The sequence below is a fragment of the Pithys albifrons genome, chromosome 12 (genome assembly GCF_047495875.1).
Source record: "Pithys albifrons albifrons isolate INPA30051 chromosome 12, PitAlb_v1, whole genome shotgun sequence".
NCBI classification, from domain to species: Eukaryota; Metazoa; Chordata; class Aves; order Passeriformes; family Thamnophilidae; genus Pithys; species Pithys albifrons.
Genome location: NC_092469.1, coordinates 5,323,389 through 5,340,245, shown reverse-complemented (window position 1 = coordinate 5,340,245; position 16,857 = coordinate 5,323,389). Strand labels below are relative to the sequence as shown.

Here is a 16,857-nt window from a genome sequence, read left to right as displayed (position 1 = left end):
AAATGACACTGTATAAAAGAGATGAGGAGGAAAAAAGTGATTTGATTGAGCTAATATAGGAAGTTAGTGGCCCAAATTAGAAAAATAATATTTTTATATTCATATCTTGTATTCTATTTATTCATGTCCATTTCTTCTGCTACAGATTGAATGGTGCTCTATAGCTCTTCCCTCCTGTTAGGATGATAGTTAAGGTATATTCCTATGGCTGTGTAGCGCTGGTATGTTCCTGGGTTCCGATCTCCATGCCATTCCTGTTAACAGGCATTATTCCTGAGCAGAGACAGGCTCACACTGCATGTTTTAAGCTGACACATTCATAGGCCAGTACAAGTGTGGCTGAACATCAGATCCACAACTTCCAGCCATTCACCATGGAACAGTTCTCCTTCAGGAAAAAGAAATGGACAAACTGGGAAACTTTGGGTACAGCCTGCAGCACCAGTGTGGGTCTTCCTTGGAACTTGACCCTTTTTCTCATCAGACAATTGTGTGATGTCAAAAATTTGGTATTAATTGGAGCTTGTTTTGTACTAACAGCCATTTGTGTAGTGCGTATGTTTTCATCCCTTTGGAATGAAAGGGATGAATTCCACATTCCCTGTGGAGTTCAGGCATAGTGCTGCTACTCAAAAGGTGGGTTTTTTGCCCCAAATGTTCTCTTGCTTCTGTTTAATCTAGACTTTCACTCTCCCACCTTGTTCTCTTTTCAGCTTTGGCATGATTCACGATGGAGAAGGAAATGCTTGTAGAAAAGCTGAGGGAAATATTATGTCTCCCACACTCACTGGAAACAATGGTGTGTTTTCTTGGTCTGTTTGCAGCAGACAGTATCTCAACAAATTTCTCAGGTAGGTTGGATGTAAATCTGGGCTGGTGCCAGGGAATGCAGCTTTAGTAACTGGGCTTAAATTCTTAAACAGCATAAAAATTACTAAGGTGTGAAATTCACCTCTTTTAAAATGTGCTCCAGCCCATGTAGTGTGTGAGCCCACACACTCAGGCTGCTGAAGCATAGAGGTGGTGTGGCATGTAAGTGCTTTTGTCCTGCCTTGTTTCAAAAGCATGAATTTCACCCTCCAGGAATACCCTGCAGTAATGACTGGCATATCATTCTTTTCCAGGCATTCCTGTCAGCAGCTAGGCTTATTAGAGAATTAGTAGGAAGTGTACACAAAAGAGGGCAGACACAGTGGTACCAAAGTCATTACAAAATGTAAATTAACATTAGTGACCTTTCTCACTGGAGTTTGTCTCTTGATCTAGCTCCTGACATGAGTAAAGGACAGTTTGTATTTTTAACATCCTGTTTTTGGGGAAAGAAAAAAAAGAGAAAGATGCCAATTACAACTCAGTGATGCTCTTAAAGGAGCTGTTTTTCAGTCAAGGTGTAATTTATCATTACATTAAAATTTCTCCTTTTTGTCATTCATGGGTAGACTCTACACAATTACTAAAGATTGTATAGGCAGTGCTGTGACTAAGAGCACCACGGGCATTTTAGATACTAATTCCATAGAGGAAGAATCAGATACCTAGGGAATTCTGTGGATCTGATCCTTGAATTCTCAGTCAATATCTTTGAGTAGCAGCCAGGAAAGGTAACAGAGTTCTGGAGGTTTTTCTGTTGCAGTGATGCAACATATTGTGAGTACAGAAGAAAATGGCAAACTAAAAAGTCACGCGTCAGTCGATCCACAGAAAGGGGATGCTGGAATGGGACATGCCTGCTCATTCTGTTCATCCCTGATTTGGGGAATCCATTTAAGGAAAAGAAGCAGACTAGGTCACCTTGCTCTTGGTTATCCAGGAATAAAGGGAGGAAAAGAATTTGGCATCATTCTTTCTTGTTGTACAACAGTCCCAAAGCCTGGAAATTCCTGCTTCCTTAAAACTTTGCAGGTCAGGCTACCAACAAGATGTCAAGATCTTTTGGTTCCAGCAAGCAGATATTCTCATTTCAGAGCATACCTCTAAAACTAGTTGAAGGTACTGTATACCATATTATGTATTTGTGCTGGTCTGTAGCAAATTAAAATATTTTGATATAAAGATCATAGTCATGATTAATTTACATTCTCATTATAGTACAGCTCAAGCTGCCTGCCTGATTGATGAACCTAAGCAAACAGGACAGTATAAATACCCTGACAAACTGCCAGGGCAGATCTATGATGCTGATACCCAGTGCAAATGGCAATTTGGAATGAAAGCAAAACTATGCAACCTCAGCTTTGTAAAGGTACCTATCAATATACTTTTGAGAAGTTAAATGACATTACAGAACTGCAGTGCACTGAACAAGTACAAGTAACACAGTGTTCTTCAGAGGCCTGGGCTGTTTCTCTGGCTTATCTTGCTTGGCAATTTGCTTTGAAGGTACTGGCCTCGTTTGAGGAATATCACAGTCCCAGGGGAGTTTCAGAAGGAAATGTGTTCTTTCCAGGAGTCAGAAGGAGTGCAGCTGAATCCATGTCAGCCATGAGCCCTTGCCTGCTATGCTAAGGGAAATTAGCAGGCAGTAGAGTTTTGATCAAAGCTTGCGTGGGGTGTGGGGTAAGAAGGACTAAGTTTCTTGTGTTTTACTTTTGTGCCTTGACAGCAAAAAGTCTGGAAGAGATCTATAGGGTTATTTTAGAGCAATGAAATGTAACTCTTACTCCTGGCTTCATGATGAAGGATTAATTTAGATTAACCCATTATTTTAGTGACTTTTACACTCCTTACTGATCTCTTCAAAGAAAGCATTTTTTAAAATAATCTGGAGTGCTCATTCTGAAAAGAAGTATTGTAATTTCTTTTACTCCTGTTGTTAACCTGGAGTATTTTGATTTATTTTATGCTAACCACATTTATCAGGTGATGGCAGCTGTGTTTCTTCTACAAAGAAGAGAGAGTGAACAGCACTGTACACAGTCTACCTTTCCAGATATCTTGTGTAGTTTAGAAAATCTTATCTCTTCACAGTATCATAGTCCCTGTAGACTTGATGAAATTTTAGCCTTGAACTTTTTAACAGTGTTTTTGTTCTATTATAATCTCACACTCTAATAGTTTTAGCAAATATATAGTGAAATGGTGCATAAACAAGAAGGCAATATACAGGGTATGGTTGTGCTATAAGCCTTAAACCCAGGCTTTCCTAAATTCAGAAAAGAGTTTATTTATATGTCCTTTACATTGGTAAATAATGGGAATTATGAATACTATAGTGAGTGTTTTTCCCTTTTCAGGATATTTGCAAATCTCTCTGGTGTCACAAAGTGGGTCACAGGTGTGAGACAAAGTTCATGCCCGCAGCGGAAGGAACAGCTTGTGGTATAAGTATGGTAAGTTGCTTTATAAATGCAACAATTCTAACTTGTTATCAGACTGTATTGGGTCAAATAGAAGCTCCCATCAAAGCCAGCTTTATCCATACTTTCCAGATTTGCTATTGTGGACTTTCAGATTGCTCTGTGAAAGATTCCCTTGCAATGCATGGTCAGGATGGGTGCTCACAGTGGTACCTGTCTGATGGCAGGGTGTGGTGCCTCTCCCTTGGAGCTGTGAGAGAAGAGATCTCTGGCAAATCCTAATCAGTAAGAAAATACACTCATTATAACAGAAGTTAAATCAGTGCTTCAAATTCCACTCTGATATGAACATTCTTAAGATGTAGTATTTCCCATACAAAGACCAGAATGCATATTGTCAGCAATGATTCCCCCCTAAAAGAGCTTATTTGCTTGAGTCAGACTTCCTAATTCACTCTCATCTTACTTGTTTGTGTTTACTCTCTTCTTGTTTGAGTTGAACCTTCTAATTTACTCTCATCTGTAGTTATCCAAAATACTTTCTTTTGCTGTAAGGTTTCTCCCAGTAGAATACTGTTTCAATTTTTGAGTTACTGACAAATGTTCTATTTTGCTTTTTCTCTCTGTGCTGTCTTTCCTAATTGAGTCATAAAAGGGACAAATTCTAGCAGGCTATTTGTAAATTACGTGGGAAATGTTGAGGGTCTGCAGCACAGGACCATAAAGTAACATGGATTTTTTGGGAAAGAGAAGCAAAAAAATCACTCTTCAAGAGAACAGTTTTGAAAATTTGTACCTCAGAGATCTTCAACTCAGAACTTGGAAAAATTTTAAGACATTACTTACCTATACCATTGTATGGAGCACTGTCTACTTCAGAGTCTTTGTCCTGCTGTGAACTATTCATTGTCCTGTGGGTGACCTTAGGTCAAGCACTGGAGCTTTTAAATGTGGATTTTTACTTTTCTGCACCTACTAGGTATCTCTGACTCTGATGGGATATTTTTTGGCATTCTCTTGGCAGTGGTGTCGAAGAGGACAGTGTGTGAAATACGGTGACCATGGCCCCAAGCCTGTGAATGGCCAGTGGTCTGCCTGGGCCGAGTGGTCAGAGTGTACTCGCACGTGTGGAGGGGGCGTCACGTACCAGGAAAGACACTGCAATAATCCAAAGTAAGACATAGATGTGAAAAGGTATTATTTTTATACTAATTATTTATGTTTTTAGAACAAAAAGCTAACAGGGTCCATTTCCATTGGGAAAGAGTATGTGTGGGAATGGTTTTTGTGACCTTACTTCTGTGTTCAGTATGACCAGGGAGCGGCTGAAAGACAGAACTATGTCTTGGCACTGGAAAGCAGTGGCTGTCTGGAGACTGGTGGAGTAGAGAACATCTACAGCCCAATTTTGTCCATTTATTTTGTGACACTGCAGTTCATGAAATGCCTGCAAAAGTAACGAAGCACCATACAGACATATTCACACCTAATAGTCTAAGAGCAAGGGGAAAAGGTCTTAAAAGCTATTAAGGCTTCTAATGAGTTCATATTATCCAGGATAATAAACCAAAAATGTTTAAAGTCAGCATCAAAATGGTTGTAGACAATTGTCTTTGTATGTCATGTTCTTGGCATCCTTTTATGTTTCATGGGTCAGAGTAAAGGTACTGAATCCTAGAATTGTGTGCTAACTCATGAAACATTCCTGGTATTTGCATCTAATTAGTGTCTTACCACTGTAAATGTTACTATTCCATATAATGGTATTTCAAAGTAGAGGTAAAGTGTTATCTGACCAGCATCTTTCTCAAGTGCTCAATTCACTGCAACTTACATGAAAAAAAGGATTTCACTGTTTTATTTCATACACAAATTCAGCAGGCATAGACACATGTATTCCTCATTGCACACAATAAAAACAGCATTTAAACTGCAGCAATAAAAAACAGAGAAAATATGACACAGTTTATATGAGGCTGTAAAGAAGCCTCACACCTACTATACAGTGCTGCAGTAATAATATCCACGCTTCATATACTATGTTATAGGAAAATGTGAGTTAGTTAAAATAGCCTTTATTACCCTCAGTCAAGCCAATTTTTGCAGATCCATAGCAGAGCATTTTCTCAAGCTTTTCTGTTGTTTCTTGGTATATTTTGATAAATAAAATTACTTGGATAGTTTCCTTTATTAAACTGCTTAGCAGGAGAATGCAGGGTCTCAATTACTGGTCATATATATATCACAGAATCACAGAACATGCTGAGTTGGAAGGGACTCACAAGGATCATCGAGTTCAACCCTTAGCCCTGCACAGGACCAGCCCCAGGAGTCGAGTCACACCATGTGCCTGAGAGGGTCAATATATATATTTTGGTCTTCCTATTTTGGTCCTTGTTTTCCTTGCTAAATTTGAATGTGTGCTCATTGTTCTTTGCATTTATTCATAAGCCCTCCCTTGCTCTCCCAATGTGATGGGGGAATGTCCAGTAGTGGAAGTGGCTCAGATTGGTGCACTGGTATAACTATAAAGATTTCCAGGGGTCTTCAAGCAGAAGCTCTTGAACATGAAGTGTGTTAGTAACATTATGCATTTAGAACCTTAATTCAGTGTTCTGTCTTTTCTAATATAAGTAACACTTGATGCAAGACTTGATGTAACCAAGTCAGCCAGAACTGGATCATGTTTACACCAGATTTAATTTCATTTTATTAATGATAATTCAGTTAGAGCAAAGAGAAGATAGTGTAATTCTCTCAGAGTTACAGTGGTGAAATGACAGGGCTATAACTAAGCCATACAACAGTGCACAAATACCCAAGTACCTGTGTTTCCCATCACAGCATTTTGTATAAATGTGGAATAATAAGAAAAATAATACTGTCCATTTTCAATGTTACACCACATGGAATGATTTATAACCCAGTCCCTGTTCATTGTTCACTTCTATAACTACACTGAACACAGAATAATGACACCTTTCTTTTTGAACTTCTGAAAAATATTTCAGATGTTTATGTATTTCAGTACGTGTGTGTATATTATTTTATATGTGATACATTTATTTCACTTCCTAATCCAGATTTGTGTAGGGGCTAATGTTTATTTTGATCAAAAGCTTGATAAATGATTTTGGATAGCAAAATTTTGAAAATGACAAAGAATGAAATTTCTGTAAGAGATTAGAACAAGGAGTGTGTATCTATGAAGAACAGACTGGACCCAAGAATGAGGTCAAAATAATAGACTTCTTAGGAACATTGAGGGAAATTTCTCAGTTTCTGGTGATTTTAAAGGTGACACATGTTACCAAAAACTTAGACAGGTGAAGAACACAGAATCAGGCTGTTGTGTATGAGAATCTTTTTACTTGTGTATGTTTGTGAAATTCTCCTCCTGCAAATAATGTCCAGCCAATTGAATTCTCTTTCTCTTGCCAAGTTTCAGACAGTCCTTGTGGCCGTACCCAAACAGTTCTGGGTATGGCTTCAGAATTGCCACCAGAGCTGTGCACAAATTCACACCAACAAACCCCTGTGGGGGTCCCCTGTGGTACACAGAGCTGGACAGATTTGCTAAAATCATTATGTTTCTATGAATTGTCACAGTGTAATTTCATGGATCTGGTTTTCATACACCACAACACTTTGCAGTTGAGGTGCTTTTCCAAGATAGAAATTGATAGCATAATTTAATAGTTTGGCTGGGAAAGAACCTGAAGAGTGCCCGAGAGATTTAAATTAATACCTAAATCATATCTGTGGGACTGCATCCTACCACTTCACAATAGTGCATTGTTCAGCAAGAGCAGAGTTATAGGCATGTGTGCAGTCAAATATGTTTGAACACTTTTTTTTTAATCTTTTGTGTACAATATCTGTAACAATAGAGACAATGCAGATGTAAACTGGTGCAAAGTAATGATGCCATTTAAAATGCTTCTAAAAAATGACCTTGTAGACCTTTCAAATTGATTCAGAATAAAATAGCTTTGTGATACTCTCATAATATGGTCACAGTGTGAGCAGAAGTGTTCTTACTTGAATTTGAATGATTACAAAACATGAAAAAAATAGAAGTCCAGAATTTCTGATCCTCAGTTCCTTCAGTATTGCATAAAAATACTTTCCCTGATCATATTAGTTCCAGGATTTCTCACTCTCTGTGTTGTTGCAGTGAATATCATTGTTCATAAAATGTGTCCTCAGAAGGGCACTGCAGAATTAATTTAAGCTAGTCTTGTAGCATTTTAATAGTTCAGTCATATGAGGTGGAGTATTTACGTCTTTGCACTTATATTCCTTTTCCAAATCCATCTTCAGAGACTGTGTTTTTTTGCTGGCCTTTCTTACTAAATTTCTGCCTTTTCCAATAATCCTCAGCAAGGACTCATGCATGTCAACCTATGTATGCCAGCACTGGGGAGGTCCACAGAGGGATGAGAGTTTTGAGCTGTAGCTCAAAACTGTACCACTACAGATATGCCAGAATACCCTTCGTGCATTCCACTGGTAGGGTGGTTACATGGACAGTTTCTGGGGGCAATCGACTCAAAATCTACTGCTGGCAGAAACATCCCCCAAGCAAAGTGTGATTTTGTCAGTGTAGATAGCAGTCTTTCCTCAGAAATTTGGGGTTGTAGATCGCCTCTAGTTTCCTGTGAATTACTTAACTCTTGCTGACATCTTGTTTGTAAAAATGAAGGTGGGGAAGTTTCCATCACTCTCTAGCCAACTGCTTCAGTAATGGGAGTGTGCTGTAATATTAAAATGCTGTAACAGAGCTGGGAAACAAAATGTCTCTTTCAGAGCTCCCTTAGTTTGGGGGAATTTTATCCCATCCTCAAATACAAGAGTGCTCCTAAAAATCATGATCGAACCATAAATAATTCTATTATATTGTCATTTGGTGGCATTTACTTGGAAGGAGGTTGCTTCTTTTCCTTCCACTAGAACAGATTTGTTCTCTGGGGCTGAAGGAGGTCAAAAACCATACATGTGCTGAAGCTGTAAAGAGAGTCTGTGGAGAATTGAGTCAAGACCCAAGGGTTTGGCTGCCTTAACTCAAAGCTCTCACCAATTGCACAAAGTCAACATAAATACTCCTTGACTTCACTGATGTTCCTCCCTACCCTTCACAAACTGAATTGCCACCAACTAGGACAGAATATTTGACTTTATTTTAAGACTTTCACCATTATACCCAGTGTCAGTGTAGCTAGCAGGTGGTCTCAGAAAAATCACTGGAAGTTGTTGTGGGGTTTTTTTCTGCAGCACATTTTAGTGGTGCTTTAGCCCTGTTTTAAACATAGTACTAGGTGGGGTTTCATCTCTTCCTCTGAAAGAATGTTTTTTCTTTCTGGAATTTCTTTCCAGAATACTGGAAAAGGCAGATATTGGGTATTCATAGCTGATTCACAACATAAAAAAGAAAATCTCATCTTGGTTAGAGGATTAAAATTTATAATAAAGCAAACAGGAGAAGCACCTGCATTTTTTCCTCCATGCTGCACTGAGCTGTCTCCATGTTACTCCATGCATGAGCATGTCAAGAGAGTTGCATGGGATACTTGGAAGTGGGGAATAGTTATAACATAATGTTTAGGGGTTTAAACAAATAATATATTGCAACTGTATCTTTTCTGTTATTATTTTAAATTTGTATTGTTAGTTAATATATTACAGTTTTTCAATATCTTTCATACTATTTTTTCCCTAATGTGTGTATCCTATAGGCAAGCTGTCCACTGGAAGTTTATAGCTTATCTTCCAACTATGTGTGTTCCCTAATTTTTAAAAACATTGCTATATAAATGAGTGCAAGTGCAGCTTTGGTACATTTCTTTTCACTTGATGCATAAATCATGTAATAAAATGAGCAGTTCTTAGTATTTGGTGTTTTGAAGATTTGGCTCAGTACTTGCAGATGTGTATCTGAGCATTGTGAAACTGCACCAGTGACATCAGTGAATTCCTGATTTAAAAAGAGCAACTCTTGCATTTTGCATTGTTTTACAATGCCTGTGCACAGACTAGATAGTTAAAAAACTGGTATTCTGATAATGCAAGGCACTAGCAAAGTAACAGAATATACTCTTTCCCTTCTGTCCAAAATGAAGGGGAAATCCCCAGGTAAGGTTTGCTGGAGTGGATGTGACATGTTTAAAATTATCCCTGAATTCCAGCATTTTCCTAAAGCAGAGTGACTATGCACAGTCCTTGTTTCCCCTCTTTAAAAGCACATTTTTTCAACATTATTTACAAAAGAAATGAACAAGCAAATGTAATCATTCATTCTCTTTATGTTTGATCAGTGTTTTGTTATCCTTTATTAACTCTAATTGCGATAGGTAATTCTTTGCACATGTTCCTGGGTTACAGCAGAGTAAAAATAGCTCTATAACAAGATTGAACCCGGCCAATACTAAATAGCCCTATAAATTTAAATTAGTGAAAACATGACTCGCCTCTAGATGGTTGCATCTTTGCTGAGTTTGCAGTGATCCAAGTAGATAATTCATGGCAACTGCTTTGCTTGGTTTTAGGAGCCATGAAAATTAATGGCCCATATAAGAAATACTGATCTCCCAGGACAGTACACCCTCCCCTGTTTTCTGTATTCTCGTGTAACATGCCAATCACACAAAAAGGAGATTTTGCAAAGTCATTTTTTTCTCTATTTTTTTTTTTTGCAGGCCCCAGTATGGTGGCAAATTCTGCCAAGGTTCCAGTCGTGTTTATCAGCTCTGTAATACCCAGCCCTGCCCAGCAAACAGCCTGGACTTCCGTGCCCAGCAGTGTGCAGAGTACAACAGCAAACCTTTCCGGGGCTGGTACTACAAGTGGAAGCCATACACCAAAGTGGAAGGTAATTCTGCCCCACTGATGGACAGCCCGAATTCCCCCCTATTCTTTGGGCAAATGGTCACCCCATGGAAGCAAACACAGACTCGGTTGGTTTGTTTGGGATGTGTTGGCTCTCAGCAGAGCTGAATCCAGCCTCCTGTGTGATCCTGCCAGTATGGACATGCAGAAGTGATGTGGGTTGTGAATTCAAATCCTTGTCCTTAGCTTGACTCCTTGGCTGTTGCTATCCCCCTCTTTCAACTTATGCTACAGATTGGTTAGTTTGAAACCCAACCAAAACAATTTCCATGGGTTTTTCAGCATGGGAAATGTAAGCTTCCACAATAACACTACTAGAATCTTCCTTCCTTTGGAATGTTCTCAGATTTCGAAATGTAACAGTAAGTCAACCTTTTGACTTTTCTGCTGGTATAGTCCCATGGCAAGTGGAAAAACAAACAATGGACTGGGCATACATTTTTTAAAGTCATCTTTTACTAAGAGATCTTTATCAAGTTCAGGTCTCAACAACTATTTATTCTTTTTTGTGCAAGCAAGTTTATTTTTATTTTATGCATCTTAATTTTGTGGATATTTTGAGTCAGTATTCACTTTTATCAGAGAAAACAAACATTTTTCTACAGTTTAAAAGCCCAATTTGTAGCTGCAAGTACTTGAGCAGTGTGTGTGGATTATATTACATCACAGCTGCTTTGTTTAGCACTTGAACAAATTTGCTTTTGATGATAATCAGGGCATAATTGAATATATATACACGTACATGTACATGTATATGTACCTTTCATTGATAGCCTAATTATATTTTTTTCAAAAGTCTGTGCAGACAGTTTCATGGGTGTTTAGAAACCTGTGTCCCAACAGGCCAGTGTGAACAGAGGAGAGAAGTAATATGATTTCACAGCATGTAACAGTGGATGTTGTATAATAGGGAGAATAATGCATTTTTTTAATAGAAATTAAGGTGGCCTACATTGGATTTCAATGTAGGGGCTGTGTTTAGTAAAAGAAGCTTAAAATGAGGGAGAATATGTGTAATTTTCCAAAGCAAGGTGTCCCCAAGTGACTCTGAACTTGAAAATGCCTGTCCTTACTCTCTTAGCTGCTGTACAAAAGCTTCCCCAAGATACACATTTATAGTCCTGAAAACATGAGCTGGTTTTCAAAATTGTTACAAGTGCTTTTCGTCTGGAGAAAGGACTATTGGAAATGCAGCTGCTGATTCAAGAATAAAAAGATACTATTTTGAATCCAGTTTCACGCTCCTCAAAACTTTTTGGTGCTGTTTTATTTGTTCCACATACTATTTGTCTTAAAATTGTTTATTTCAGAAATTGTGAAAATATTTACAATCACATGACTTTTTGACTGTGCAGAATTAATCAGCCCTTCATAGGCACAACACACCATCCTTGTGTGAGAAGAAATTTGACAATGGTTGGGATTTGTTGGAGGAAAAATGCTTTTGTTGGGGGGAAATCTGGCCTGAGTCCTGAGCTTTCAGCTCAGCTGAAAATTTTCAGCTGATCATTTTACCATGTTATGCCTTTTCCAAATTTTAACTAAACTTCAAATAAAATTATTACAATCTCTCATTTCTCCTAATAAAAATGCAATTTGAACCTGTGAAGCAGTGGAACTGAAACCAGGGCACAGCAGCAGAGCTAAGGCAGTGTGCAATGTTAGCCTGGAGAAGAGGAGGCTCAGAGGTGACCTCATCACTGTCTAGAACTACCTGAAGGGAAGTTATAGCCAGGTGGGGGCTGGTCTCTTCTCCCAGGCACTCAGCAATAGGACAAGGGGGCACGGACTTAAGCTCTGCCAGGGGAAATTTAAGTTGGATATCAGAAAAAAATTCTTTACAGAGAGAGTAATCAGGCATTGGAATGGGCTGCCTGGAGAGGTGGTGGATTCACCATCCCTAGAGATTTTTAAACACAGATTGGACGTGGCACTGGGTGCCATGATCTGGTAAATGAACTAGAGTTGGACCAAGGTTTGGACTCGATGATCTTGGAGGTCTTTTCCAACCCAATCGATTCTATGATTCTATGATTCTATGATTCTCAAACTGGGTTTGAATTCTTGGTTCTATGTGCAGACAAGCAAACCCACACATGCTTTTAAAATAGCATAAGGTACTCTATTTAGTTGTATTTCTGCACATCTTGGTGTCCTAAGATGTCACCATGCACAATTAAGCCTTGTAGCTTGTCCTGTAGGATGCAGGGAAAAACAATAGCTTTTTTTTTAACTTTATGCTGCAGGTTTGCTAATGCTTCCTTATCCTTTTTTGTTTTTTGTTTGTTTGTTTGTTTTTTCCCCAGAGGAAGACAGATGTAAATTATACTGCACAGCTGAAGACTTTGACTTTTTCTTCGCAATGTCCAGCAAAGTGAAGGATGGAACTCTGTGTTCTCCAAATAATTATGATGTTTGTATTGATGGAATATGTGAAGTAAGATAAAATTAAGTTTCTTACAATCCTATTGTGTATTTTTTTAAGTGGGCAATTGACTCCTTTATGGAAAATGCAGCTGTTTCTTCAAATTCCCTTGTGTCTGAGTCCTTCACTTGTGCCTTTTGGTTGCAGCAAGTAGGGTGTGATCACGGACTTGGTTCCAAAGCTGTACTGGATGCTTGTGGAGTTTGTAAAGGAGATAATTCAACGTGCAAGTTCTTTAAAGGCCAATACTTGATCCAGCACAAAGCTAATGGTAAGGAAAACTGTTCCACATTATCATCATGTCATTGTTCTGCTCTATCCCCATGTAATATATTTGCCTCCTTGCTCATTTAGGCAGTGGCTGAGGGTCCAGATGTGAACTGAAAATCACAGGGAGAGTGAGAGGAGAGTTCACATTTCTCCTGTTTCTTGGTAACACAAAAGCTATGAGCATAAGTCTTGGTCAGTTAAGCATTTCTCTTGTTGCCTTAGCCACATTTTTCCTGTACGTGTGAATTTCCTCTTAAGAGAGATTTTAGTATTCAGACAAGTAAAAAAAATAGCTGTCAGCAACTCTGACTGGAATGGGACTGTAGAACATATAAAAAGCAATACACAGCATAATGCCAAACATGACAGTATTTCCATGTCTATTTTCAAATTAAGTTGACTGGAAGCTGTCCAGCTGATTCAGTGGAAGATCCAGTCACTGGGTGGTGGACTTTTCTTTAGTGTAACTGTCACAGGCTTCTTGGGAAATAATCTCACTGTGCTGCAGTCTCAGGCAAAAAATGCAGATAAGATTTCTGTACTCATGGGGGTATTTTGAGGGTCCATTTACGGCTGATCATAAGACATGTCAATGCTGCAGTAATACAGGCCAGGAAGTTGTTCAGGATATAGTAACTGAGCACTGGCTGTCAGCAGGGAGATCCTGTACTATCCAGGGCTTTGTGAAGGCTCTGCACATCCCAGTGCATATCAACTCACAGCCCTCATCCACAATGGAAGCAGTACCTGCTGCAGGGAACTACTGGGAAAACTTGCTGAAAACATTACAGTGGAGACACCATTAGTGTGCTCTGCCTTTTTCTAAGGTGTACTTGCTTTTTCTTGTCTTTAATCACGAAGACAAATTTCAGGAATTGAAATACCTCAGAGTGCCTCTGATTAGAGGCTGCATAACATAGTGGGGTTAAAATCAGAACTGGTTTTTCCTTGTGGAAATGGAGTAACTTGGTGGACCAGAACAGCTGTCTTAATTAAACTGCAATGATTTCAAATTGGCCCAGAACTGATAAGCCATCTCTAGCTGTATGACAGCTGCAAACATGTTGCTTCCTTCTCTCTTGCAGACTACTACGCGGTGGTGACGGTCCCGGCCGGAGCGCGCAGTATCCACCTCCAAGAGATGCAGATTTCCACCAGCTACCTGGCAGTCAGAAACCTTGCTAAAAAGTACTACCTGACAGGAGACTGGACAATTGACTGGCCAGGAAAGTTCCCTTTTGCTGGAACAGTTTTTGATTATCAACGCTCTTTCAACCATCCAGAGAGTCTCTATGCAGCAGGACCGACTAATGAGACGCTGGTCTTTGAAGTAAGATTTCTTCTGTTTATTCTTCCCCTGATGTCTATTACAGAATTAGTAACGACAGCTGGAGCTCTGCACTGAAGCTCTCAGCAAGATTAAAGAATAGTGTTGAGTCACGATAGCATTCAGACTTAATTGTGTGGTCCTGCTAGATTGAAAGGCCTTTCACTACTTTATCAAAGTCTGAAGTTTAGCAAACTGTCACAAACTCAGGGAAAAGGAAGGTGCATAAAACACACCATAAAGCATCATTTCTCAGTTGCTGCATGAGGGTAATAGAGATCATAAATGAATCCCATACATGGTATACAATAAAACCCAATAATGGGAAAATTAAATGTAACATGATGTCAACATTCAGTGGTAACAGGTTCAAATAATGCTTCTGAAACTAGAGGTGCACGGAACCATTTTCACATCCACCTTGGAATACAGTCAAAGTACCACACTTAGGTTCCTGTAGAATTGCTGTTGATTTAGTTGTTTCATTATATATCTGTTTATCTCATAAATTTGTATCACCTGCTTTGTCTGCCAGATGTCCTGTGTTGAAACTATAGTTAGTAGAAAAGAAAATTGGTACTTACATTGTTTGTTCCAGTTTTACAATTTTGAAATTGGCCACTACGGCTGTTCTAAGAAAAATCTCTTTCTGCATTGGTTTACTTATTTAGATTTTCTTGTGAAATTCATCAGAGCATCTGAGGGGCCATTCTGGCTGAATCATTCAGGTCTTTGCTCCCCATTAGCTCCATTAGTTTGCCTGCTTTGTTAGAAAGCTCCAACAGGTCTTTGGCTCTATAGCTCAGCTATTCTGTCTGTTTTAATGAGTCCTTCCTTCACTTCTGGATCTCTGGATCTCTTACTGGCTTCCCAGAAACTCTCTACCCTGTTCAGTGTTCCCAGCACATCACATCCCAGCTAATGAGCGCATCACAAAGCTGCTGTACTTTACTTTGGGCTCACTCCTCGATGTGTGGTTCTGTATCCTATTTCTATACTCCATTCAAACCATTCCTAAGTGGAACTTTTTTCAGGACCAGAAGGGATTCAATTCCTTGCCACACCTTCCAGCAATACTCAGGTCAGTGTGATGCACCTGGGGAGCAGGGGAGTGGGTGCTGTACCCCTGATGCAAGGCAGCATCCTGCAGTGCTTCCCCCATCCCATATCCCTGTCACTGAAACCCACTCCCTGCAGCTGGAGCAGGGAGCCCAGACCTTTCCATCCCACTTCCTTACCCAGCTTGGTTCTGTTAAACCAAGAGAGAGAGCAAGCACAGACTGTGACATGAAATATATTCTTCAAGGATTACATAAACTTCCACAAGTATTCAGTAAAGTGTTTATTTGGAATGTTGAAGAGCTTTACTGCTATTCACACTGACTGAGTAATGTACTTAAATGTGTCTTTAAGAGCCACTGAAGGCCATGGCCCTTGAACACATGTTAAAGCACTTCAGGGTGAACACATGTTTTAGAATGGACAGTTTGACATGGGCTAAGGGTGTGTATTTTCACAAATTGCCATCATCATTCTTAACGCTTTTTAAAAGCATTTTTCTCCATTGAAGAAATTTCATTTTGGATATATATGTTAATAGGGATCTTCTTTAGTCCAAGGAAGAGTTTGATCTGTAAGTTACAGACATTCTCCCCTGTCTGCAAGTCATCTCTGAAACAGCCTTACACCAAAGAAACAACCATACTTACAAATACTATGAAATGTTAAGCTGAGCTCTCAGGAATCTTACTTGTCATAACACAAAGTAGATTTGAGCTGTATTATTATGGAGCTAAAAGTATGAATAATAAATCTCCTGCAAGACGACTTGGCTGCATATTCTGCACATACTTTGCAGAATAAAGATTAAAGAAAAAATTTTTAATGCCAAATAACACTTCTATTTTCATCCTATCATATTATGCTAAACAGTTTTATTAAGATGTAACATTTAACTGGAGGCTGTTTCTCCTTCCAGAGCTTGTTTAAGCTTCCCTTGTATTTTTATTGAAATACCTACACCGCTGGCATGGGTAGCTAGGGATTCTAATGTCTGAAAATGTTATTATGTATTCCCCAATTACATGTATCTATGAACTGCAGTTAAGGTTTTTTCCCTTTTAATAATTTAAGCAACATTAACAAGCTGAATTATGAAAAAATTGCAGAATTTTGTATTCAGCGATCTGCATTATTTATGATTTACCTGTAACTCTGAGATGCAAAAATGCCAGTGAACACTGAAGAAACATGCTCTGACGAGAAAACACACGTATTGCTGAAGACCTGCTGGGAGCAGGAATAATGGAACAAATCCTAGTTCAGCTGTAAATACCAGAAACTGATAGAAGGCTGAAAAAAGGAGTGTTTAAGCACACTACAGTGTAGCTTTGTTTTGATTTTTATCTCATCTGTAATTTTCAAAGAATCATACAAAAAAAGTCCTGCCAGCAATTTTTTTTTTATTCAATTAAGTTAGTTTTTGATAAAATAAGGTTTCCAGGGTTTGGACCTCAGCTTCTTCCTGTAATATTTAGATTTATTTTTTTCTTCATTTTGTAATTTGGTTGTATTTAAATGATATTTAATACTTCTTCCCTAGATTAGGTTTGTTGATTTTTTCCAAAATACTTCTGTGTGAGCCCTTGTGAAAA

The 16,857-nt window shown here is 38.8% G+C and overlaps 1 protein-coding gene across 1 annotated transcript in view; it reads left to right on the top strand.

The window, feature by feature from the left end:
• Positions 1 to 16,857, top strand: part of ADAMTS18 (ADAM metallopeptidase with thrombospondin type 1 motif 18) — a 77,940-nt gene that overhangs the window by 39,056 nt on the left and 22,027 nt on the right. The window contains exons 9-16 of the mRNA XM_071567749.1: positions 714 to 851; positions 2,089 to 2,242; positions 3,234 to 3,329; positions 4,321 to 4,469; positions 9,992 to 10,164; positions 12,488 to 12,618; positions 12,754 to 12,877; positions 13,962 to 14,206. Of these exons, the coding sequence (XP_071423850.1) occupies positions 714 to 851; positions 2,089 to 2,242; positions 3,234 to 3,329; positions 4,321 to 4,469; positions 9,992 to 10,164; positions 12,488 to 12,618; positions 12,754 to 12,877; positions 13,962 to 14,206 (1,210 nt within the window). The remainder of the gene's footprint in view (positions 1 to 713; positions 852 to 2,088; positions 2,243 to 3,233; positions 3,330 to 4,320; positions 4,470 to 9,991; positions 10,165 to 12,487; positions 12,619 to 12,753; positions 12,878 to 13,961; positions 14,207 to 16,857) is intronic.